General features: G+C 44.1%; 1 protein-coding gene across 2 annotated transcripts; it reads right to left on the minus strand.

The window, feature by feature from the left end:
* Nucleotides 1-6,751: 6,751 nt before the first annotated feature.
* Nucleotides 6,752-17,928, minus strand: LOC137299577 (sphingosine 1-phosphate receptor 3-like). 2 transcript variants are annotated; one of them, XM_067968422.1, is made up of 3 exons: nt 17,623-17,928; nt 10,442-11,732; nt 6,752-7,516 (listed from the first exon to the last, which is right to left on the minus strand). In XM_067968422.1, exons 2-3 carry the CDS (start codon nt 11,549-11,551, stop codon nt 7,388-7,390), a joined length of 1,239 nt encoding a protein of 412 aa, XP_067824523.1. In that variant the 5' UTR covers nt 11,552-11,732; nt 17,623-17,928; the 3' UTR covers nt 6,752-7,387. The 2 variants fall into 2 exon arrangements, with proteins under 2 accessions (XP_067824523.1, XP_067824522.1); XM_067968421.1 differs by having other exon boundaries at nt 6,752-7,519.
* Nucleotides 17,929-25,667: the final 7,739 nt, after the last annotated feature.

Consider the following 25,667-nt stretch of genomic DNA (forward strand, 5'->3'; position numbering starts at 1 on the left):
CAAATGGTAATGGTTGACGGGTGTTTGTGCGACTGGAAGGCTGTTTCCAGTGGGGTCCAACAAGGCTCAGTACTAGGTCCCTTGCTTTTTGTGGTATATATTAATGATTTGGACTTGAATGTGGGGGGCTTGATCAAGAAGTTTGCAGATGATACAAAAATTGACCCTGTGGTTGACGGTGAGGAGGAAAGCTGTAGACTGCAGGAAGATATCAATGGACTGGTCAGGTGGGCAGGAAAGTGGCAAATGGAATTCAGTCCAGAGAAGTGTGAGGTAATGCATTTGGGGAGGGCAAACAAGGCAAGTGAATACACAATAAATGGGAGGATAGTGAGAGGTGTAGAGGAAGTGAGGGACCTTGGAGTGCATGTCCACAGATCCCTGAAGGTAGCAGGACAGGTAGATAAGGTGGTTAAAAAGGCATACGGAATAACTTCCTTTATATTAGCCGAGGCATAGAATATAAGATTAGGGAGGTTATGCTAGAACTGTATAAAACATTGGTTAGGCCACAGCTTGAGTACTGCGTACAGTTCTGGTCACCACATTACAGGAAAGATGTGATTGTACTAGAGAGGGTACAGAGGAGATTTATGAGGACGTTGTCAGGGCTGGAGAATTTTAGCTATAAGAAAAGATTGGATAGGCTGGGGTTGTTTTCTTTGGAACAAAGGAGGCTGAGGGGAGATTTCATTGAGGTATATAAAATTATGACAGGACTAGATAGAGTGGATAGAGATATTTCCCTTAGCAGATGGGTCAGTGACCAGGGGCAGAGATTTAAAGTAATTGGTAGAAGGATTAGAGGGGAGCCGAGGAGAAATTTTTTGACCCAGAGGGTGGTGGGGGTCTGGAACTCACTGCCTGAAAGGGTGGTGGAGGCAGAAACCCTCAACTCATTTAAAAAGTACCTGGATGAGCACTTGAAGTGCCGTAACCTACAGGGCTACGGACCAAGTGCTGGAAAGTGGGACTAAGCTGGGTAGCTCTTTTTCGGCCGGATAGGATACGATGGGCTGAATGGCCTCCTTCTGTGCCGTAACTTTCTATGATTCTATGAAAACGTGGAAGGAAAGATGCTAGGGTTAATGAAATGGGGGAATCTGTCACAAAACATGAAGTGGAATACGTCTAAGTACAGTGTATTATCAACTCTCATAATGTGCACTAAGGGAGAGCTGGGGGTGTGGGGAACTGATGGAAAACAAAGCTACCCTTTCCCATCTGGGGTTGGGTTTTCAGTCTTAATGTTGTTCGACAAAACAAGTTGTTCATAGAATCATACAGCACAGGAAGGGGCCATTCGGCCTATCGTGCCTGTGCCAGCTCTTTGAAAGAACTATCAATTTAGTCCCGTTCTTTCCCCATAGCCCTGCAATTTTTTTCCTATTCAAGTCTTTATCCAATTCCCTTTTGAAAGTTCCTATTGAATCTGCTTCCACCTCCCTTTCAGGCAGCGCATTCCAGATCGTCACAACTCGCTGCGTAAAAAAAAAAATAATGTCTCGTTATCTCACCCCTCTGGTTCTTTTGCCAATTATCATTACGTCAGAAGGCACCATTTGACCACCCAACCATTAAAGGTAACCGAAAACGCCACTCTCAACCCCGCACAGAGTCTTGTCCATCTCCATCATACAGCATCCATACCCAATTACCGCCCCCCTCTCCCACCCACCCACCTCTAGACTACTGCAGTCTTCCAATGGAGGTTGTCCAAAGTGAGTCATGTTTAGAATTTTCCATCCCTAAGTTCCCCAATGGCTCAGTTGGCAAAAAAAAAAAGAAATTGCATTTATCTAGCGCCTTTCACGATCTCAGGACGTCCCAAAGTGCTTTACAACCAATTAACTACTTTTTTTTTTGAAGTGTAGTCACTGTTGTAATGTAGGAAACGCGGCAGCCCATTTGCGCACGGCAAGGTCCCACAAACAGCAATGAGATACTTACTGTTTAATTATCTCATGGAAATGTTAATCTGTTTTTTTAGTGATGTTGGTTGAGTGATAAATATTGGCCAGAACTTCGGGAAGAACACCCCTGCTTTTCTTCAAAATAGTGCCATGGGATCTGAATTGTAACAGAAGCCGAGATCCTACAATTGGCATCAAGTCCTTGAGTTAAAAATATCAGCCAGGGTTCCTTGCTCCTGATCACTACTGAGGGAGCTGTACAGGAAAGTGAGAGCTTTTGGACAATGGGTGAAGACAAGATTAGGTTTGGTCGCATTCTTCGCCTCTAAGCCAGAAGGTCATGGGTTCAAGTCCCACTCCAGAGATTTGAGCACATGATCCAGGCTGACACTCCCAGTGCAGTACTGAGGGAGTGCTGCACTGTCAGAGGTGCCATCTTTCAGATGAGGCCCCGTCTGCCCTCTGAGGTGGACGTTAAAGATCTCATGGTAATATTTTGAAGAAGAGCAGGGGAATTCTCCCCTGGTGTCCTGGCTAATATTTATCTCTCAACCAACACCTAAAAAACAGATTATCTGGTCATTATCACGTTGCTGTTTGTGGGAGCTTGCTGTGCGCAAATTGACTGCTGCATTTCCTTCATTACAACAGTGACCACACTTCATAAAGTACTTAATTTGGCTGTAAAGCGCTTTGGGACGTCCTGGGGTCTTGAAAGGCGCTATAGAAATGTAAGTTCTTTCTTTATCTGGCTCCGATGCTCCCCTCCCCCACGCTGGTCACTGCTGACAATTCACTGTCTGAGCTCAAAATGATAAATGGCCACTAGCATGAGGTATTGAAGGAAACCCGACCCTGTAAAACTGTAGCTCATTACGAGCCAGCACAATCAGGAGTGCTCACCCTGCCGGTTTTCACGATATTGACCTTCTTGCGTCATCAGGAAAAGCCTACGTCCAACGTCACAAAGCGGCAAGTATGACTTTAGAGGAACCACATGTACAGTTGTCCCGCTGTTACTGCTGGAGGTCTGAGGTGGATTCGAAACATGGCAGGAGAAAGGAAGAGAAGTTGCATTTTTAATAGCTCTTTTTGCAACCTCACAACAGCCCAAAGAACTTCACAAGCGATGAAGTACTTTTGAATTGTAGTCATTATTGTTGGACGAGCAAATGCAGCAGCCAACTTGCTCATGGCAAAGTCCCACAAACCTTTCCTCGAGTTGGAATTGGTGTTAACACAGATCTTCTGAATGACTGAGATTATATTATTTAAATGTGATAACGTCCTTTGTTTATTATCTATCGATTATCACCAAACACAATCTTTCACGCACCATCAATGAGATAAATGTCCAGATAATCTGTTTTTAGTGATGTTGGTTCAGGGATAAATATTGGCCAGGACGCCAGGGAGAACTCCAGTGCTCCTCTTTGAAATAGTGCCATGGGATCTTTTACAGCCACCCTAACCAGCGGATAGGGTCTTGATTTAACATCTCCTCCAAAAGCCAGCTCTGCACTCCCTCAATACTGCACTGACGTGTCAGCCTGGCTCAATGTGCTTAAGTCGCTGGACTGGGGCTTAAAACTACAACCTTCTGGCTTTGAGGTCAGAGGTTTACCACCGAGCCACGGCTGCCACCACAACAGCGAGCATTTATAGGGCAACTTTAATTTAGAAAGATGTCCAAATGCATGAGGAAAACAGGGGCCGCGCCAAAGAAGGAGAGATTACGAGAGGTGACCTAAATCTTGGCCAAAGTGGTGGGTTTTGAGAAAGGTCTTGACGGAGATCGAGAGACAAAATGGTTTAGGAAGGGAATTCCAGAGTGTGGGACCTAGGCGGCTGAAGGCACTCCTGTCAACAGTGGGGCGAAGGGAGTGTTGAATGTACAAGAACAGAAAGTTCAGGTAGGGGGTGTGGTTGTTGGGCCTGAAGAGGTTGGAGAGGTCAGGAGGGAATGAGGCCACAATATAAACTGGACAATTCTGCGGCGTGTAGAATTGTTCCAGTTCACATTTTAACTTTTATTAGTTTTGCCTTGAGTTGGAATTGGTGTTAATACAGACCTTTTGAAAGATTGAGATTATATTATTTAAATGTGATAACGCCCTTTATTTATTATCTATCGATTATCACCAAACGCAATCTTTCACGCACCATTAATTGCAAATACTGGCTGCTTACAATGAACAACTCTTGAGCTGTGATTCCATCTTGTGGCTGCAGCTGGGAATGCATGACCTTTACATGGATTGTTAACGGTGCTCGTTGTCAGAGCAAAATCTATTTGTGTTCATTTCTTTCGTGCATCATTATTGGGTTTTGATAGAACTGCTTGGACAGAGACACTACCCACAGAATTCACATGAGTCAATTCGGGTGTGACTCAGTTCAGTTCCAGCTGTGGCTCAGTGGATAGCACTCTCGCCTCTGAGTCAGCAGGTTGTGGGTTCGAGTTTCACTCCAAAGACTTGAGCACATAATCGAGGCTGACACTCCCAGTGCAGTACTGAGGGAGCGCTGCACTGTCGGGAGGTGCCGTCTTTCAGATGAGACGTTAAACCCAGGCCCCGTCTGCCCTCTAAGGTGAACAAGAAAGGCCCTATGGCAATATTTCGAAGAAGAGCAGGGGAGTTCCCCTTGGTGTCCTGGCCGATATTTATTCCTCAATCAACATCACTAAAACAGATTATCTGGTCATTATCTCACTGCGGTTTGTGAGAGCTTGCTTTGTGAAAATTGGCTGCCACGTTTCCTACATTACAACAGTGACTGCACCTCAAAAAGTATTTCTTTGGGAGGTCTGGTGGTCTTGAAACCACTATATAAATGCAAGTTCTTTCTTTCTATGATGTTAATGAGTTGGTCAAATCAGCATTTATACAGAGATTGAGAGTGAGTTATACAGCCAGTAACTGCAGCTCCGGGTGGGGAAGTGCGCAGCCCAGTGTAATATTGAGCCATACAGAGCAGGAAGGTGGCAAATTTGATCGCCTGTCTGTACTGAGTTAGCTGACCCTAGACCCCGGTGACAGTTAGAATGCTTCAGTTGCCTCAGTAACCCTGAGATAGCGAGCGAGCGGAATCTGCCAGGATTCCTGTCACCCGACTGCTGTGCGATGGCCCCTGCTGGAAAACGTGCCTGAAATGGACATCGGGATAGGGTTCATCTGTGGTACCTTCCCAAACTTACCATGTAGGCTCTTTAAATGAAAAAATGGCCTCTTGGGCAGGGTGCCTCAGTGCCTCTGGAACCAGACCCCAGTAAGAGTCAGGGTCCTCACCAGGAAAGAGGACAGTGTCCTGGAGATTCATCGTTAATTCTTGGAGGCTCCAGGATAATCTGGAGGGCTGGCAATCCTAGGGCCAAGGTTCGGGTTGACATCCTGTACTGGGCCAGTGCATCATACACTCCCCATCAGTTCCTAAATAGCACCTTTAAAATGAAATACCGTGTAGTGTAAAATGTACAGAGAGAGTCATGAGCGCAGCAGCATAAATCCATTTGACGTTGCGATCTGCTTTTCTTTAGAAAAGAGAAGACTGAGAGGTGACCTAATAAAGGTCTTTAAAATTATGAAGGGGTTCGATAGGGTAGATGTAGAGAAGATGTTTCCACTCGTGGGGGGAGTCCACAGGGGTCATAAATATGATAGTCATTAATAAATCCAATAAGGAATTTAGGAGAAACTCCTTTACCCAGAGAGTGGTGAGAATGTGGAACTTGCTACCACAAGGAGTAGTTGAGGCGAAAAGCATAGATGCATTTAAGGGGCAGCTAGATAAACACATGAGGGAGAAAGGAATGGAAGGATATGCTGATAGGGTTAGATGAAGTAGGGTGGGAGGAGGCTCGAAAACACCAGCATAGATCAGTCGGGCCGAATGGCCTGTTTCTGTGCTGTAAATTCAATGTTTTCTGGCTAGGACAATTCAGTGCACCTTGTATTTGAGTTTATAAACTCGTGTGTTGGCATCAAGACCGAGCCAAATAAATGGTGAATTATCTGATTTGGCTGCTCGTATATGACATTATTGCCCATAGCAGAGTTACAACAACACATTCCCAGAGGGACGTATAAACCAACAGAAGTGAGCAAAAGACAACATTCCTAATCCCTTCTCATTTTATATTGTGCCTCTGATTTTTTTGCACTCCCAACACTCTCTGATCACCACTGTCTCACTTTGTGAGTTGAGTCCAAAATTTTTGTCCTCGCTTTCAAAATGCCTCTGTGGCCTTATCCCATCTGATCGTAATGATTTCCACCTGCTTTATATTCCCATGCACAGCCTCCCGTAATTTAATACCCGACTTCTTCATGTTCCCCACTCAAAGATTGGTGCCCCTCATTCAGCCGCTGCCCTCACCCTCTGGGACACTCTGCCCCGTTCCCTCCGCTCTGCCACCTAGCTCTCTGCTTTCGAAAACCTCCTCAGAAACCTCCTCTTTGGTTCCCTCTTCACCAGTCCTCTCCACTTTACCCCTCTTGCCATCCACCGTCCTCTTAATGTAAAACACTTTGAGATGCTGCCTTGGACGAGCAGGGCCATTAGAGACGTAAGATGTTGCTGCTGCTGTTGTTGTATTTCCGCCCCTGTCCTTCCGTTTCTTGTTGCTTTCGTGCTTTACACAGCTTAAAGTCAGGAATAGCAGCAGAGAATTTTCAGCTGAGGCCGAGACCTTAGTCATTCGAGAGGTTGTTGGATGGGGAGGTGTGGGGACTGCAGGTTACTGCCTCAGGACAGATCAGTTAAGTTAGGCCCAATGGCCTTTTTCATCTATAACTATCTTGTAACTTTACAAACGAAAAAGCCTGAAATGTACAATATTCATATCACAGATCATATTTTATTAATCAAAGTGCTTTTGTCTCACAAGTGTACACTGACATACAGTAATACCTTCACATACAGTACGTAGATAGTCCATTTAACATGGCCACTTTCACACTACAGTTTACCAGCTATTCACTTTTTTTTTGTAACACATATACAATTCAAAATATACATTGCTGATGAAAGCATTAAAGGTTTTTTTTCTTTATGGCTCAACTAAAAACATATAATCACAATATTTAATAAATAGTGCACAATAATCCAGGCTCTTGGAGGGATTTCATATAAACATCTACATTGACCTTCTATATTTAGTGTAGGACATCTCTAACTCATGGGTCTACCATTAGGCAATAGTTTCCACACTCATTGCAAGCCAGAAGTGAGCCTGTGGCTGGTGCACTGTCCAAAGTAACAATGAGACGTTGGGTGTGATGATATTTTGCAAGCTCTTCCATGTCTCCATGTTGACGTATTCAAGGTAGCTGGTTTGTCGATTATGTAAGGTAAGTATTCAGTGTGTGGAACTGGGTTTGAATAAAATTGAAGAGAAACCATTTCTCTTACAAGCTCACTGTCTGTTTGATTCCTTAAAAGAACTTGCATTGATACAATGTCTTATCTTGTCCTTAGGATAGTCCAATGCTCTTTACAACCAACAGCTTAAAGTATTGGCATGTAGACAAACTTCCCAATTTGTATCTGTGCCTGGGGTTCACCACGTGCATGGCACCATTATCTCCAGAACTATGCTCCCTCTGCTGGAAATATATGCAATTACAAAAGGTTAAACGCATTGCATTCTTTTACAAAGGTAGCCATCACCACAGGTATGGTGACACTGCCCAGTCCTTCTGAATCCAAGTCGCTATAATAGTTCTGAAGGAACATTTCTTTAATGTTAAGGTTCATGAATCACAATCTGCCATCTCATGTGAATGCAGAGAGAGATGGACCAAGTGGTAGAGGACTTAGGGGAGAGAGAGAGAGACTTTTTTAGATGAAAGAGAGCCAGATGGAGCAGCAGAGGATTTAAGAGAGAGCTGTGTTTAGGAGAGTTGGCCAAAGTCAAATAAACAGGTTTTGAGCAGGTTTTTAAAGGCAAAGAGGGAAGTAAACAAGGTTTGAGGAGAGATCTCTGGAGGAAGATGCCAAGATGGCCATACGATTGCCGTAAGTGAGGAATATCAGGAGATGCGGATACACACAGTGTGAGGATCAAAGCAGAATTTTGCCACCAGTAACCCTTTTAAAATTCTCACCAAAACCATCAATCCATTCTCTCTCAGGAAACAACATCCAATCGTCTCGCTCCCTCTTGTGTTATCAACTTCAACCATCTCTCCCCCCCCGCTAAATTATTCAGCAGGCCTATCAGCCTTTGGGTGAAACAGATCTGTCCGGTTCCCCCTCCTGCTCCTGGGCCCCCCTCCCACTCCCAGCCTCCCCTCCCATTCCCGATTTCTCCCCTCGCACACCCACCTTTCCCTCGCACTCTGGCCTTCCCCTCCTACTCCCGGTTTCCCCTCCCACTCCCGCCTGCCGCCCCTACTCCCGGTTCTCACTCCTACTCCCGGATTCACTTCTTATTCCTAGTTTCGCTTCTTATTCCCGGAACACACCAGCTCCTTTGCCAAGAGCCCTTTGCCATAGTGAACAATTTGTCTGGATCATTCTGTCAGTCACTCCGATAACCTCGCAATCTTCAGTTAGATTCACCTTGGACTCCCATCAACCATGCATGGTCGAATGTAGCCGATTGCTGGGAGACCACTTCATCCTTCCCCGCCTAATCTCCTCAGCACTACTGACAGCCAGCCTCACACACAAATGGCAAAATAAGTTATTTGGATGGATTGGTTTTAATGTCATTTTTAGTTTGTTCAGCTTACAGTGACCATTGGATTATGTGTTACTATGTAGTTTGCCAGTATCTATGCATATGGTAGCCCAGTGGTTATGGTACTGGACTAAAACCCAGGGGTTTCATGAGCTCTAACCCCACTCATGGTGAAAGTGAATTGAATACATTTGGTAATTTGTGGGGCTAGCATCAGAAAAGGACTATGAAAGTTGCCAAATTTTCATTAAAAAAACACCTGGCTAATGTCCTTCAAGGACAGGAATCTACACCCCTACCTGGTCTGGCCCATGTAGATCTCCAATCTCACGTGGTCGATTTTTAATGCCCTTAGGGCAACTAGGGATGGGCAATAAATACTGGCATACCAGTGTCACCCACACCCAAGAGCAATTTTTTTTTAAAATTAGCTGAAGAAACTGGTTTAAATGAAGCAAGTGTGTAAGTTCACAAGAACATCTACCAGCCTGCAAAAGGCTGTTGCCAATATTAGTGAGATGATGTTTAACTCATTCATACAAAAACTTGCATTTACACAGCGCTTTTAACGTAGTAAAACGTCCCATGGGAGTTCAAAGAGGCGTTATCAGACAAAAAAATTGACACAGTGTCAACGAAGGAGACATTAGGACAGGTGACCAATCGCTTGGTCAAAGAGGTAGGTTTTAAGGAGCGTCTTAAAGGAGGAGAGAGAGGTAGAGAGCTTTAGGGAATTCCAGAGCTTAGGGCCTAGGCAGTTGAAGGCACGGCCGCCAATGGCAGGGTGAAGGAAATTGGGGAACGCACAACAGGCCAGAGTTGGAGGGACGCAGAGATCTCGGAGGGTCGTAGGGTTGGAGGAGGTGACAGAGATAGGGAGGGGAGAGGCCATGGAGGGATTTGAACTCGAGGTTGAGAATTTTAAAATCGAACATTCCTCTGTCTGCCATTTTAAACAGGGTCACACCTCTGCTAAAGATTGAGCAGAGGAATCTCATACAAACACATTAAGCGTTCGCCCAGTAATATAAACAGCTATATCACTTACAGGCTATGGTCTGGAACATCTTGTTAAGTTTGTGCTAAAGAGGTACATGATATTTAGAATGCATTACAACAAACTGCTTTTCATTATTTTGTGCCTGGAGTGGCAGATAGCCAGGAGTGATCAACAGAAATCTCATCAAGGAATTTAATCACAAATGGTAAGAACACATCAGGAATAACTCATGCGAGCTCCAAGTTGAGATTACAACCCGGCAATCAATCTCATGGACCATTTTTGTCCTAAGCCCTGGAGACTCCGGGCATGGGTCCATGGCGCAGCCAACTCCCTGGTGCACTGCACAAGCACGAGCCTAGACAGGAAGTGTTGGCAAGCTATTCAACCATGGGGGAGGAGAATTAATCACAACTGTGCCTGTTCTGGTCTTCGCCTACTGACTGCACTTTCTGGCATGGCTCACTTGATTGTGATCTAAAGCAGGGAACCTTGGCTGACTTCCCTCCTTCTCGGGCCCAACCCCCGTAATCTGTGGGCATGAAACCAAATTATGGCGGCTGTCATGGGGTATACTGATGATCAGGACTCCATATATTTGAGGTGTGGTGACCTTTGAGCTGGAGAACCAGCACTCTTGTTGTAGTCACTGCAGGTTTATCAAGTAACAACAATCAACACTGTTGTGAAATTCTACTTTGCTACTACTTTATATATTAAACAGAAACACTGACATCAATAGTCTTTAAATCACAATCCTGATACAAGTAAATATGCTTTTCTTGGATTATTCTGTGAAACGGACGTTCAAGATTTCCCTTTCTCCAGTGAAATGTCACTTGCCTTAACTATGCAGGCCGAAATAAGCATTGCTGGGGAGTCTACATCCTCCTTCGGTTTGTTGAAATTGCTCCCGCTGGACTTGCTCCTGCTGTTATCTACGGTCGGTGCCATCGGCAAGTTCCTGGCTACATTGGAGCCCATAAAGCAGCAGCAGAGTAACTTGAGGAAGGCCCGTCGCATCTCCCTGCTGGACAAGGTGTAAATGATGGGGTTCAGGGCCGAGTTCAGCACAGCCAGGGCAACGCACCAGTCTGCGTTGTAGAGGATCTTACACTGCTTGGGGCTGCAAGCTACATCAAGCATCAGGAAGATAAAGAGTGGGGACCAACAGGCGATAAAGACACCCAGGACGATCATGACCGTGCGCAGGAGCGCCATGGCCCTCTCCGACTGGTTGTTTTTGGCGTTCTTCCTCGTCTTAATCTTGCGGCTGCTGGTGTTGACGAGCCGGTAAATGCGGACGTACAGGATCACGATGGAAAACAAGATGGCGGTCAAGATGGTGATGCAAAACGCGACGTAGCTCTTGGCGTAGAGCGGTAGGACCGTGGAGCAGGTTTGGAGGCTGCCAATGCAGTTCCATCCGATAATAGGCAAGACCCCCAGAAGGACGGAGATCATCCAGCAAGCCCCCAAGAGCAGGAAGAGCCTATACTGTTTCTTCACATCGTAGGGTCTCATCTTCACCATGGTCATGTGCCTCTCAATGGCGATAGCCAATAAGCTGAAGGTTGACGCACACAAGGCGACAAACATGCTGCCCTCTCTGATGAACCATAAGTTTGGTGTTAAGGACAGAGTACGGGTACCAGACATAAGGATGTTGATTACGTAGGCCACCCCGGCCAAGAGATCTGAAAGGGCAAGATTCCCAATAAAGTAGTACATCCGCGTGTGAAACTTCTTGTTTTTCCAAATAGTTACAAGGACCATCACATTCTCGATGACTATCAGTATACAAGCCAGTAGAGTTATTACAACCTTGGCATTGATTGAACCATTCTCTATCCTTCCGTCCAACTTTCCTGAATAGTTATAGTGCCTGTTGATGATGTCATTTACCGGAAAAATACTGACCAAAGCCATTTCTACTACTTTGCTGGTGGGCATGGTCCAAAGAAGCTTCTTTGTGTCTACTGGGTGTACTGACGCATTTAAAACTTCAGAGGGCGCTGTCAACACACTGCATGGATTGAGAGGGTCTGGTCCATTTCACTGTCACGCTCCGCCTGTGGTTATCTTAGGAGTTGCCCAGTGTTCGAACAGCAGTCCTTCGATTGATGTTTCTGACCTGAGGAGAATATTTATAAATCGGTTTTAGACAAAGTTAGATTTCTGTAACGTAAGAACCAGGAGCAGGAGTGGGCCATACGGCCCCTCGAGCCTGCTCCGCCATTCGGTGAGTACGTGGCTGATCTTTGACCTCGATTCCACTTTCCCACCCGATCCCCATATCCATTGATTCCCCTAGAGTCCAAATATCCGTCGATCTCAGTCTTGAATCTACTTGGTGACTGAGCATCCACTGCCCTCTGGGGTAGAGAATTCCAAAGATTCACCACCCTCTGAGTGAGGAACATTTCCTCATCTCAGTCCTGAATGGCTGAACCCTTATCTTGAGACTATGACCGCTAGTTCGAGAATCTCCAGCCAGGGGAAACAGCCTCTCAGCCTCTACCCTCAGAAGCCCTCTAAGAATTTTATATGTTTCAATGAGATCCCCTCTCATTTTTCTAACCTCCAGAGAATATAGGCCCATTCTACTCAATCTCTCCTCATAGGACAACCCTCTCATCCCAGGAATCAATCCAGTGAACCTTCGTTGCACCCCCTTCTATGGCAAGTATATCCTTCCTTAGGTAAGGAGATCAAAATTGTGCACAGTACTCTGGGTGTGGTCTCACCAGAGCCCTACATAATTGCAGCAAGACCTCCTTACTCTTATATTCCAACCCCCTTGCAATAAAAGCTAACATACCATTTGCTTTCCTAATTGCTTAGTGTACCTGCATGTTAACTTTCTGTGTTTCGTGTACATGGACACCCAAATCCCTCTGACTACCAACATTTCTTAGTCTCTCACCTTTCAAAAAATATTCTACTTTTCTATTTTTCCTACCAAAGTGGATAATGTCACATTTCCCCACATTATACTCCATCGGCCACCTTCTCGCCCACTCACTTAACCTGTCTATATCCGTTTTGTAGCCTCTTTACGTCCTCCTCACAGCTAACTTTCCCACCAAGCTTTGTATCATCAGCAAACTAGGCTAATGACAGAAGTTCAATATTTCAGGGATTAGAAAAAAAGGGATCCTGGATGCTAGTAATATGAGTAAAAATACAGCGAACAAGTGGATCTCAAGATCCCAACACCTCACAGACTCCCACAGGAACCAGGTACCGTCCAACCTCAATCTCACACAGGGACCAGGCACCGTCCAACGTCACAGTGACCAGGCACTGCCCAACTCTAGTGCCCACTCTCCTAGACTCCCACAAGGACCAGGCACCGTCCAACCTCAAACTCACACAAGGACCAGGCACCGTCCAACCTCAAACTCACAGGGACCAGGCACCGTCCAACCTCAAACTCACAGGGACCAGGCACCGTCCAACCTCAAACTCACAGGGATCAGGCACCGTCCAACGTTAAACTCACAGGGACCAGGCACCGTCCAACGTTAAACTCACACAGGGACCAGGCACCGTCCAACGTTAAACTCACACAGGGACCAGGCACCGTCCAACATTAAACTCACACAGGGACCAGGCACCGTCCAACCTCAAACTCACACAGGGACCAGGCACCGTCCAACCTCAAACTCACAGGGACCAGGCACCGTCCAACCTCAAACTCACAGGGACCAGGCACCGTCCAACCTCAAACTCACAGGGACCAGGCACCGTCCAACCTCAAACTCACACAGGGACCAGGCACCGTCCAACCTCAAACTCACACAGGGACCAGGCACCGTCCAACCTCAAACTCACAGGGACCAGGCACCGTCCAACCTCAAACTCACAGGGACCAGGCACCGTCCAACCTCAAACTCACACAGGGACCAGGCACCGTCCAACCTCAAATTCTCACAGGGACCAGGCACCGTCCAACCTCAAATTCTCACAGGGACCAGGCACCGTCCAACCTCAAACTCACAGGGACCAGGCACCGTCCAACCTCAAATTCTCACAGGGACCAGGCACCGTCCAACCTCAAATTCACAGGGACCAGGCACCGTCCAACCTCAAATTCTCACAGGGACCAGGCACCGTCCAACCTCAAATTCTCACAGGGACCAGGCACCGTCCAACCTCAAACTCACACAGCGACGAGGCACCGTCCAACCTCAAACTCACACAGGGACCAGGCACCGTCCAACGTCACAGTGACCAGGCACTGCCCAGCTCTAGTGCCCACTCTCCTAGACTCCCACAGGGACCAGGAACTGTCCAACCTTAAACTCACACAGGGACCAGGCACTGTCCAATTCTAACGCCCACTCCCCTAGACTCCCACAGGGACCAGGTACTGCCCAACCCTAGCCCAGCGTTGCCAACTCTGGTGGGATGGATTCCTGGAGGTTTCATCATGACCCCCTACCTCCAACCTCTTCCCAGTAAAACAGCCTTTTTTCCCATCTCCAATATTTTTATAACTAATAAACAAAGTTGTTCAAAGAAAATGAAAAAAAACACTTTTTTTTAATGCTTCTATGATTGTTCGCAGCAGTATCCAGGAGATTAATCTTTAATTCCTGGAGACGATCCTTTAGGGTTGGAAACCCAACCTAGCGCCCACCCCTCTATGCCCACTGTCAATGAATGGCCCTTGCTCTCTCAGTAAATAATAGCACCTAAATGTACAGAATTGCATCAGAACCTATCTTCAAATCTCATGCAACTTATAATGTCCCATGTAATCTGTGCTGCCCCATTACTTGAGAAAGCAGGTCAGCGATGTACAAAGCAATGAAAATAAATACACTGAAATGAGTGCACGCCTATTAAAAAAGACATGAAAGAATTGCATTTGTATAGCGCTTTTCATGACCTCAGGACGTCCCAAAGCACTTTACAGCCAATGACGTACTTTTGAAGTGTGGTCACTGTTGTAATGTAGGAAACGCAGCAGCCAATTTGCGCACAGCAAGCTCCCATAAATAGCATTGTGATAATGATCAGATCATCTGTTTTTTCAGCGGTGTTGGTTGAGGGATAAATATTGGCCAAGACACCGGGGGGGGAGAACTCCCCTGCTCTTTTTTGAAATCGTGCTATAGGATCATTTACGTCCACCTGAGAGGGCAGACGGGGGCCTCGGTTTAACGTCTCATCCGAAAGGCGTCAAGTCATCCAAGATTGAACCCTTCAGGCGCTCCGAGCTTTTGAACTGAGACAAGTACCATACAGAATAATTACACCCGAGTAAAGGGTTATCAAATTGTTCTGTACATCCGTGCATCTCACATCATTGTAGTTGCATCTGGCACAAGTAACCGATTCTGAAACAAAGGAATGGCAATACAGAGCAGCTCCATCAATATCTGAAAAGAGAAAAGATGGGTTCGCATTTCGGGTATAGCTCATCTGTTAGAACTGAGCTCTAATCAAGGGGCTACATTGAGACGTCAAACTGTCTTTACTCTTTACAGATGCTAACTGGCCTCCTGGTGTATTCCCAGTATCTTCTGCTTTTATTTAAGGATTTTTTTTTTGCCTCAACTGATTTTTGACAGCTGCTTCCCAACACTGGTAATTTCCCAAATTATACCTTTTGAAAAGTCTAGATATGTACTCCACAAACAAAAATAGAGTACTTAAGGTAGAGATTATATAATGAAGCAGGTGCTTAGCCAAGTTAATCTTCAGTAAATATGATAACAATCCTAGCCGTGTCTAGGTACAATTGAGTATTACCCCAAAAAAGTTCTAAAATTCCAAAACTTTGCAAGCAAATGGACAGCAATAATCCAAATAAGGACTTTAGTTGGTCATTTTTGCTGCTCAGCTCGTGTCAATGAACATTGGGCGTGCCTTCACACCAATGCAAACTGCATAGTCTGGTTTGGGTGTAACATCTAAACCACACTTAGCTAAGCGGTGTGCAACATGCAATGCTGAAGAGGTTTTCAGGGCAGCCCAGCAAAGGTTAACATTCACCTGAAACTCAACTCTCCGCCATCTTTACAATTTAACTGGCATTAGCCTGCGGAGCTCTGCACACAAATGCGAGCAGAGAACTCTATTCTCCCCTGGCCGCAGAGCAACATGGAGCTGAGAGTATAACTGGTGTCTGTAAAGCAATCTCAAGCTGGTACTTGCGGTCTATCAACACCCTTGAACCTCTCTGTGATAGAATGCAGTTCCTGCTTTACATCAATAATCTGTCCACAATTTTTACAGTATTAAATCAAAGTTTGATAAATTGATAATATTACAACTGATATATTACAATTTGATGTAATTCCATTTCATACATTACAACAGCGACTACCCTTCAAAAGTACTTCATTGGCTGTAAAGTGCTTTGGGACGTCCTGAGTTCGCAAAAGGCACTGTATAAATGTGAATCTTTTGTTCTTTCATTTCTTTGGAGCAGTCAGGAAAGGGGGACTGAGCAGGACAAAGCCAACAAGTTAACTTGTAGCATTAGTCGATATTCTGATCCAATTCAGACTCAACTGAACCGATTGGATTTTTACGCTGGCCATTTCTCACAGCCTGTAAATAACATCTTACAGCGGATACCCACCCGCTTACGTCGTATTGGAAATATATTTAGAAGTTTTATTGGGAATTAAGTGCGCAGTTTGGGAAATGTGTCAACGTGTTGCAGGCGTTCGAGGTGAAACGCAGTTTATACAGAAAATGACTCCGCCAGTTATTGGAGCAAAGAATTAGCAAACTGCTACTTACAAAAAAATTCACATATTTTCCCCAGTGTAACCAACATCCTCTGTTATTAACGTCTGAATTAGGCTTGTAAACCCATAGAATGATCTGTCATATTTATTTAACATTTTAGCTAATAAACTGATCTTGTGGTACCATCATAAAACAGATATCTAAATTTAACTCAGCACCACATAAAGGGTCGGGGAACTTGGATTTCCCTTCCCATCCCCTTTAAGGGCCATTGAACCCTCTTGTCGGCTGATTCCCTAGTCGAGCATACTTGGCAAGTAGAGGCACTCACAGGGAGCCACTGGTCTGGAAATCATGGACCCACAGTCCCTGACTTTAAATGAATAAATGGAAAGTTAGGGGCTGCCAGTCTGAGATCTCCCAATCAACACTCCCTGCGGGTAATGCTTTTCGCCAGGCATGCCCAATCGGGGAATCAACCCTTCTGTCTCTCTCCTCGCTCTCTCTCTCACTTTTTGTCTGTCTCCTTGTTGTTTACTCCTTCTCTCCCTACCTTTTCTGTCTTCCTCTTTTCCTGTACGTTTCTCTGTGTGTCTATTTCTCTCTCTGTTTCTGTGTATGTGTTGCTGTCTCTATATATGAGTTTTTCTGTTTCTATTGTCTGTGTCTCTATCATTGTGTATGTGTCTCTCTCTCTGTTTCTGTGTGTGTGACTCTTTCTATCTATCATTCCGTGCGTCTCTCTCTCTGTTTCTGTGTGTATGTCTCTCTCTATCCATCATTCTGTATGTCTCTGTTTCTGTGTGCGCGACTCTCTCTCTTTCTGTGTGTATGTGTCTCTATCCATCGTTGTGTATGTGTGTCTCTCTGTTTCTGTGTGTGTCTCTCTCTATCCATCATTCTGTGTGTCTCTCTCTGTTTCTGTGTGTGGCTCTCTCTGATTCTATGTGTGCCTCTGTTTCTATGTCTATGTCTCTATCCATTGCTGTGTGTGGCCCTCTCACTCACTGTCTGTGTGTATCTGCCTCTGTTTCTCTATCTGTAATATTAAGCTATACAGACAGTAATTATATTACCATGTGCATCTATTAGTTGATTAATATATAAATATTATGCAGATACTGCTCAGATGCTACACAACCTCTATAATAATTACATGATTTACAAATTACACTTGTAACATCCCATCTCTTAATATAATAGCCAGCAAAATTTAATGTTAATTATTTTACAGCAACCAGAAAATTACTGTCAGAATGCTCTGCTGAACTTTCAGAAGCTACTAAATAAAGTTTCAGAAACAATGCACTCACCTTCAATACTTCCAGAGTTGACAGACTGCTCTTTCCAAGTCTGTTTCCTTACAATTGGTATCACTGCAAGTGGAAACACACACACTTCAGACAGTTTGGAGCCAGCAGTGAAAGATCTGCCCTTTATATTTACGTCCCAGTAAAGAGAAAATATGAACTGGAGTGCTGTGACTGGTTGTGTTATGCATTCAGCCTAACATGAAACACCTCACTTGATTTAAGCAGTTCCTGTCTACGGGTGCTGGACTTTAGTGAAATTTCTAGAGTGCATGTCAGCCCTTCTTATTTTGTCTGTGTGCCTCTGAGAGAGGCGGGACATTAAAGCTGCCTATCAATCCTGACAAACAGCTCCACTAACCAGACTAGAGCCCAGTCATGCAGTTTGGGGCCAAGTCCTGCACTAATGACTGCATTGATCCCCTGCCAAAGGAAATGACTTTCACCCATGGTAATATTTAGTACGCGTCATTTTTCGATTTAAATGCTTTCTTCCAACAGAAACTCAAGTTGTACCTCCAGCATAGTTTGTTGGATGAAAACGTGCTTTGCACTTTGAATCTGCAGCATCCTAGGCTCTGGGGCATCTATTGCAGCGTATATTTGTCCGTTTATGTCTCTTTATCCAGTGCTATATATGTGTCTTTCTGTTTCGATTGTCCCTATCCATCGCTGTGCAGAATGCATCGTCACGGAATGACTCCATCGCGTGCCAGCTTGGCTCAGTTGGCAGTGCACTCACCCCAAGTCCAAAGGTTGTGGGTTTGAGCTCCCCATCATGGCTTGCCCACATAATTTAGCATGACAATCCAGTCCAGTACTGAGGGATTGTCGGAAGGGTCTGTCCTTTGGGCGCGATCGTAAATTGGAAGCTCAATCTATCTGCTCCAGTGATCCAGATAGATATCAAAACTCCCATGGGAGTATTTGAAGAAAAGCAGGGAGTTCTCTCAGTGTCCTGAAAAACACCTCTACCAACACCAGATCAGTTGATCATTCATCTCATAGCTGCTTGAAGGACTCTGCTGGCACAGAGTGGCAGCCATGTTTGCCTCCATGACAACACTTCAAAAAGTAATCAGTTTGCATGAAGTATTTGGGACATTTTGACCCAATAAATATCAACGTTGACCACCGCTTTCCAAAAACACACTTCATCGAAGGTGCAATGTTGTCTGGTCAAGGGTTTGACAAGACAACGTCAAATGTTAAATCTTTAAACTCAATATCAGAAAGTGGAAATGGCATCACTCACCGTGACACTGCAGCAGGTGTGGCGACCTCCAAACACAAACTTTTACCTGGCAGAGTTTTAATGCCCTTTTACGTTGTTAGAAAGGGTCCTGGGGGAGTGGGGTTCAACCAACGACCCGTGACTTCTATGAGCCGTGCTCCTCTCTTTTGCTTCCAATTAAGACCCATCGGAGGACGGAGATCAAAGACTCGCTCCACTAAAAAGAAGTGAACGCGTCTCCACTTGTCTGGTTGTAAGTGGAGACCCAAAGGCAGCCTGTGCAACCAATGAAAGTTTTATACTATGAAGCCATTTGGTCTCCTGGGCTGATGGCCTTTGTAAGAGTACTGCCAATGACAGGATTGCTATTCGTACTCTGCCACTTCATCCCTGTAAAAGTGCCTGTGGGCATTGCCACACTGAAGTGTTAACCTACACTAAGTGCCCAAGTACCTCAGCAGGGCTTGAACCAATAACCTTCCATCTCAGGAGCAAGAATGTTACCAAATGAGCTAAGCAGACATCATACGAACACACAAACAATGACAGACAGGAAAATACCCACTGGTCCATCCAGTCTGTCCCACACAATTATGATGCCTCGTGTATCACAATATATACACTCCCCAACCCACCCCACCTGAAAGCTATCTGATCTCCTGGGAGAGACGAAAGACCAGATTAAAAACCCAGGCCAATTATAGAATCATAGAATCATAGAAGTTTACAACATGGAAACAGGCCCTTCGGCCCAACATGTCCATGTCGCCCAGTTTATACCACTAAGCTAGTCCCAATTGCCTGCACTTGGCCCATATCCCTCTATACCCATCTTACCCATGTAACTGTCCAAATGCTTTTTAAAAGACAAAATTGTACCCGCCTCTACTACTGCCTCTGGCAGCTCGTTCCAGACACTCACCACCCTTTGAGTGAAAAAATTGCCCCTCTGGACCCTTTTGTATCTCTCCCCTCTCACCTTAAATCTATGCCCCCTCGTTATAGACTCCCCTACCTTTGGGAAAAGATTTTGACTATCTACCTTATCTATGCCCCTCATTATTTTATAGACTTCTATAAGATCACTCCTAAACCTCCTACTCTCCAGGGAAAAAAGTCCCAGTCTATCCAACCTCTCCCTCTCAGTCAAACCATCAAGTCCCGGTAGCATCCTAGTAAATCTTTTCTGCACTCTTTCTAGTTTAATAATATCCTTTCTATAATAGGGTGACCAGAGCTGTAGGGGGAACAAATTCTTGACAATTCCTCTCCGACCCCTTTAGGCGATCAAAACTAGTCCAGGAGACCACTCTGGCCCTGATTAACGTTACCGGGTACCTACCTCTTATACGAGGCGATCTCCGCCCCAGCCAGGAACAGGTCCTGCTCTCACTTGAAGAAATTCAGCGAACCTGCAGCCTGTTCCGCAGGTCCACTGTTCTCTGGGAAAGGAAAAGCCTTCTGACATCAAACCTAGTTAACTTGAGATTGTGACCCCTGGTCCTCCCTACCCTATTCAGTTGAAACAAACTGTCTGCACAAACACAATATGTGAGATCGAAAAACAAAATGGATCTTGCAATCACACATCTCTGCACAAACATGCTTAAATTCCTGGAATTATATTTACATGTGGCTTTATACATTAATAATATGTTTGAAGTGATCTTTTATAACTGCAACTGTTTGTTTTTCTTTTTAACATATTGACACTCAGACTAAATACACTTCAAGGATCACCACTAATTTTCTTCCAAGTCCATAATGCCACACTCAGCACAATTCCGACTGAGTGGAAGGTAATGGATTCAGCTGCCACCTGACTGTGATAAGAGTACAAAAAAAAAGGGGAAAAATTCACACTGGAAGCTAATTTGTGCCTGGAGGAAGCTTTCATGTTAGAAATTCATAGATAGTGTAAAATAAGCAGAACAAAAAGAATAGGAAGGAAATAATACATCAAGCAGACATGTTTAGGGAGTTTGTGGTCAATGTTCCCATCCCACCATGGAGGCCAGCCCTGCGCTATGGGAATTGAGACATTAATGGAGGACGATGATGAAACTAAATTGCCCTCGAATACATTGTATTGTAGTTAACCCTTCATTAGAACAGTCATGCTCGAAATGTTGGCCTGTCCTCGCTGAGACCCACCTGCTGTGTAGCTTCAGTACTTTCTGCATTTGTTACACATTTTACCTGAGCTAAAGCTATCTGTCCCAATGCGAGCTATGACAAGTGCTACATGAATCACAGAAAAGATCATGAGAGCCTTCTGTCTGATAAGGACAGGAGCTCAACTGTCACTATGGCGATAGCCATATTTTCAAAGCCGCTGTCCTCGCCAGTGATTGGGTCCCACCCAGTGAACGTGAAGCACCTGGGCCAAGAACATCAGACTGCAGCAGCCTGACTGGCAAGCAAGCAATTTGCCGAAATTTGGCTCCGGTCTGAAGGCATTATTACTATCAGCTTGAGTGAGCAGGCAATATCCAAATCCAGAACACTCATTCCAAGGAGGTTGATCATAAGATGGATATGGGTGAGGGAGGCCATTCGGCCCATCATGTGGTCATCCGTTCAGAACTAACCCCCATCATCACCGCATCCTGCTGTTCCTTAAATAATTCCACGGTCTCAGCCTCCATTGTCCTGCCTGCAATTCTATTTCATCTGCTGAAGAGACTCCATTCCATACTTCGAAGGGACCCCATTCCATACTTCGAAGGGACCCCATTCCATACTTCGAAGGGACCCCATTCCATATGTCAAAACGACTCCATTCCATATGTCGAAGGGACCCCATTTCACACTTCGAAGGGACTTCATTCCTTGGGCCACAAATCGATCTCAAAATAACAGTTCAACAACGCTTGAAGGGGCGAATTGAAGGGGAAAGTTCCAGCGTTCGGACATGTGCAGTGAAACGTGGAAATCTGGAACTTGCTCCTAGTGGTTCGCCGGCGGTAATGTAGCTTTGAATTAAAGAGACATCGCATAATCAGAGAAATCATTGAAAGAGCGCCAACTTGCTTATCTGCCCAGATGGAAAGTGACTAATTATGCCACCAAACAGGTACGCTTAAAAATACCAGGTCTAAACTAAGTTTTAACAGCTTAATGACTGCCAAACAACTAAAAATTAACTTTTAAAAATGTGGAGTCATATTACTCCTTATTTTAATAGTTTTTGGTCAATAAAAGAAAATTAATATAAATTTAATTTTTTTTTTACTTTTCCCTTCTGTCTCTTTAATTTAATTCAATTATTTCTTTGGCTTTTTATAAAAAAATTGAAAATTTTTATTTACAATTACATACAGAACACTAAATTTAAATGAATGAAGTCTGCTTGCCTGTTTGAGCAATGCAGCCTGAATTTGTGGGCATGACTTCTCTTCCTGACAGATTTTGTGGGCGTGTCTTCCCCTCTCTCAGACTTTTCCAGCGGCGGCAACTCACGCTGCTCAGAGGCTGGGTTGATAGAGCACAACTTTTTTAAAAAAAGTTCAAATTCAAGTAATTCGCGCCATGCAGCCTGCTGTAAATATTTTTGTTAACTTAATTCGCAGGAGCGACAGTGAACGTTGCCTTGCCGCTCGGAATGATTTGTGGTCACATATGTTGAAGGAACCTCCATTCCACGTGAGAATCCCTACGTGGTCAGTTTTCGGTAAAATATTAAAATGCCTACGTGGCAAAGAAGCAGAATGCAAAATGGTTAGAAAGGGTTAATTAGTTAGTAACTGAGATTGGTACAGGTGGCCTGGCCTCCTGCTGGGCCATATTTTTGCGTAGTCAGCAGGTTTGCATGGTCTTATCAATGTAGAGTCTTTGATGTGATTCAAGGACTGGTCTGAATGTCTCCATGTTTATGGCAGATCAATATAGGTAACGAGCTTAGCCAAAGTTGAAAGACATTCCAGGTTGGGAGATAAGGAACAGAAGGAACAGGGAAGAACATTCCAAGTTGGAAGGTGAGGAAGTATCCCCTTTGATGTCTAACAGCAACATGGTCAGCACATGATTATCTATGATTGGCCGGAAATAATGTAACCTCGCATGGCAACCTGTGCCCGGCTTATGATTGGTGTTGACTCTTGTGTTAATGATGTTCCAACCCCTATTGATTTGTATAAAGGTATGAGTTTTTGTCTTTGTCTTTGTCTCCTTATTCTGTTAGAATCGTTCGGATTCTCTCAGGAATCTGAATTGAAGCTACAGACTAAGACCTGCTATTAAAGTTGTGATGAACTTTAAAATGTACTCGACTTCAGTTTTTACTGAACCAGACTGAGGGGAAAGAATCCGGATCGTCATTTGGTGGCCCCTACGGGGATCTTAACGGTAGTTCACCGAGAGTTCGCGGAGTAAGAGGCGGATTGTCTCAGACACGGAGGAAGGAAATGGCGCCCCGATGTAAGTAGTCTTAATTTACTACGTCGGTTTTCCTCCAATCCGTCAGTCTGACGACGAATCGTCCAATCGCTAACACTCGTGTGGCGTCCTTACAAGATTCAGGTCAGTCTGGCGAATACACAGAAATAGCAGGAAGAGGTCAGTGGTCGAATATCACTGAGGGAATAACTTGTAAGCGGTAGGTCAGTGGTTAATATCACTGAGGGTAGTCAGGGTTTAAGTTCCTGGTGATTGGATATAAACAGGAACTATTGATAAAACTTAGATGCCGCCAAAGAGGCTCAGGAATTAATTTGGAAAAATAACAGAGGTACCACAGCCAAAGAACTAATTGCTTTATGGAGACAGTACTGTAAAAAAAAATGGATAGAATTAAGTGACTAGACAAATGTTTAAAAGACAGAGACCCGAAAAAGAAAGGTTTTGTTGTTTAAGTGTACTGTCCCTTTAAAAAGCCTGTCTTGATCAGTGTTTTTTTTTGTCGGTGTTGTGGGCCACGCCCCCTTCTTACTGTGTCTTACGTGTTTTCTTCCTTTGTGTAATGTATCTGTCTTGTCGTATGTTTAATTCTGATACTGCTGAATTAAAATTGGAGTTATTGAGGTTAAGTGACCTATTAATTCTGGTTCTTATAAAGTGTGGGCATGTTAAATTCCAGACATGGGATCTTCAAAAAATTGGCATTTTGAATGTTTATTTTGTGATTGGCTGTGGTTTAAAAAGAGGTTAAAAATTAACAGGATAGATTAAAAAAACTATCAGGATCATTGTGATAGGAAAAGTCGGAAAGCTGGAACAGCTCGGAGCGTTGATTATAATCACATCCACTAAAAGTATGTGAAAAAATAGTGTGCAAAAATATAGTATAAAGCAATCCACAAATGTGAGAAGTAAAAAATCAGTCAAACCTGTGTGAAGAGATATTTTGAAGGTGGAAACTTAATCTCAAAGGGAGAAGGATCAAGTTACTCCTACCACAAGAGCAAGTTAATATTAACCCCTTCCATCCCAAGAAGCCAGAATGTCATGCCAAGAGCAGTTCAAACAGATAGAAATGACCCAGTCGGTTGAGAACTGTCTGAGGCTAACCATTACGCAGGTGAACATGAGGTGATAATTGGTATAGGTTATATTAGTAAAATTGTCCCAATTACTCGGAAATGCCAAAGGCTACAATTGACTGAGATATAAGTTTTCACGCTACAGTGAAAAATTGATAAAGGAATTTAAAACAAATCATATGAAAAGGAAGCATAGGTTAGACAATTGGAAGTCCATTACTTGAGCTATGTACTGACACAGGGTACTAAACACCTATCAGTTTTACCCTGCCACAGTATGATAAGGAAGTTTTGACAAGTTCTGGGGCTATTCAATTTTATTTGAAATTAATAGTAGAATACAAGATCTGACCAAAGAGGGGAGACCTTCCCTGACAAATTATATAACTCGCATTGAGAATGCTAAGAAAACTCAACAATTAGATCAACACCTCCTAACTCAAGTGTTAAAACAAAGAGCCACATGGAATGGAGGTGGACATCGTAAAAAGAGATAGGCAAATATGGAGACGTAAAGATCTGTGATAAGTGATATAGCAACTGCCTTTGCCTCAGTTGTTAACACCATTGATTTGACAACATTAGATCAAAAGGTCAGAGATTTAGGGTCTCGCATTAAAGATATATTAAAAGATAAATGAAAATACAGATAAGGAATTGTCTGAGGATCAAATGCTGACCATATATTTGCAAAGGATGGCTACAGTGCTAGAAACACATGCCCAAACCATTAATAAATTAATAAAAGAGGAATATAACGTATCTTAGCAGGCGGCTGCTAATGATATCTGCTTAATGTGGTTACATCTTGAAAACACAGAGATTAGGACTTGGAGTTAGAAATTCCAGTCTGCAGCCCTGCGTACATCTGTATGTGGGAGAGACAGTGTTTATTTCAGACAGGCTGCGTGCTTCAGAGAGAGAGCGAGAGTGGAACTAGGCAATTTCTCTCTCCTGTTTTGTTTTCTAAATTTGTTTCGGGTATAGGGATTATTCCTTTGGATAAATAAATAATAAATGAAGATTTGACAAATTAATCACTTGGGCTCTCAAGAAGAGCCGCAATGGATTTTCTGTGTTTCTTTTAAAACAGGTGACCCTGGTTTTTTTTTGGGACCACGTGAGTGTTGATGGTGCAGGATTACCAAGAGTCGTTACAAAGTTACGGTGCAACCTTTGCTGGAGAAATTTGGTGCAGGAAACGATCCAGTGGTGTTAAAGATTTAAGACTTTAGCTGCAGACATCAGCGGATACCAAATGTCACAGCGTGGTGATATCAACCTGATTCTCTTCTTTTGAAAACATTTTGATTTGTTTTGTTTTAACCTATTTG

This window comes from Heptranchias perlo, chromosome 29 (genome assembly GCF_035084215.1).
Source record: "Heptranchias perlo isolate sHepPer1 chromosome 29, sHepPer1.hap1, whole genome shotgun sequence".
Taxonomy (NCBI): domain Eukaryota; kingdom Metazoa; phylum Chordata; class Chondrichthyes; order Hexanchiformes; family Hexanchidae; genus Heptranchias; species Heptranchias perlo.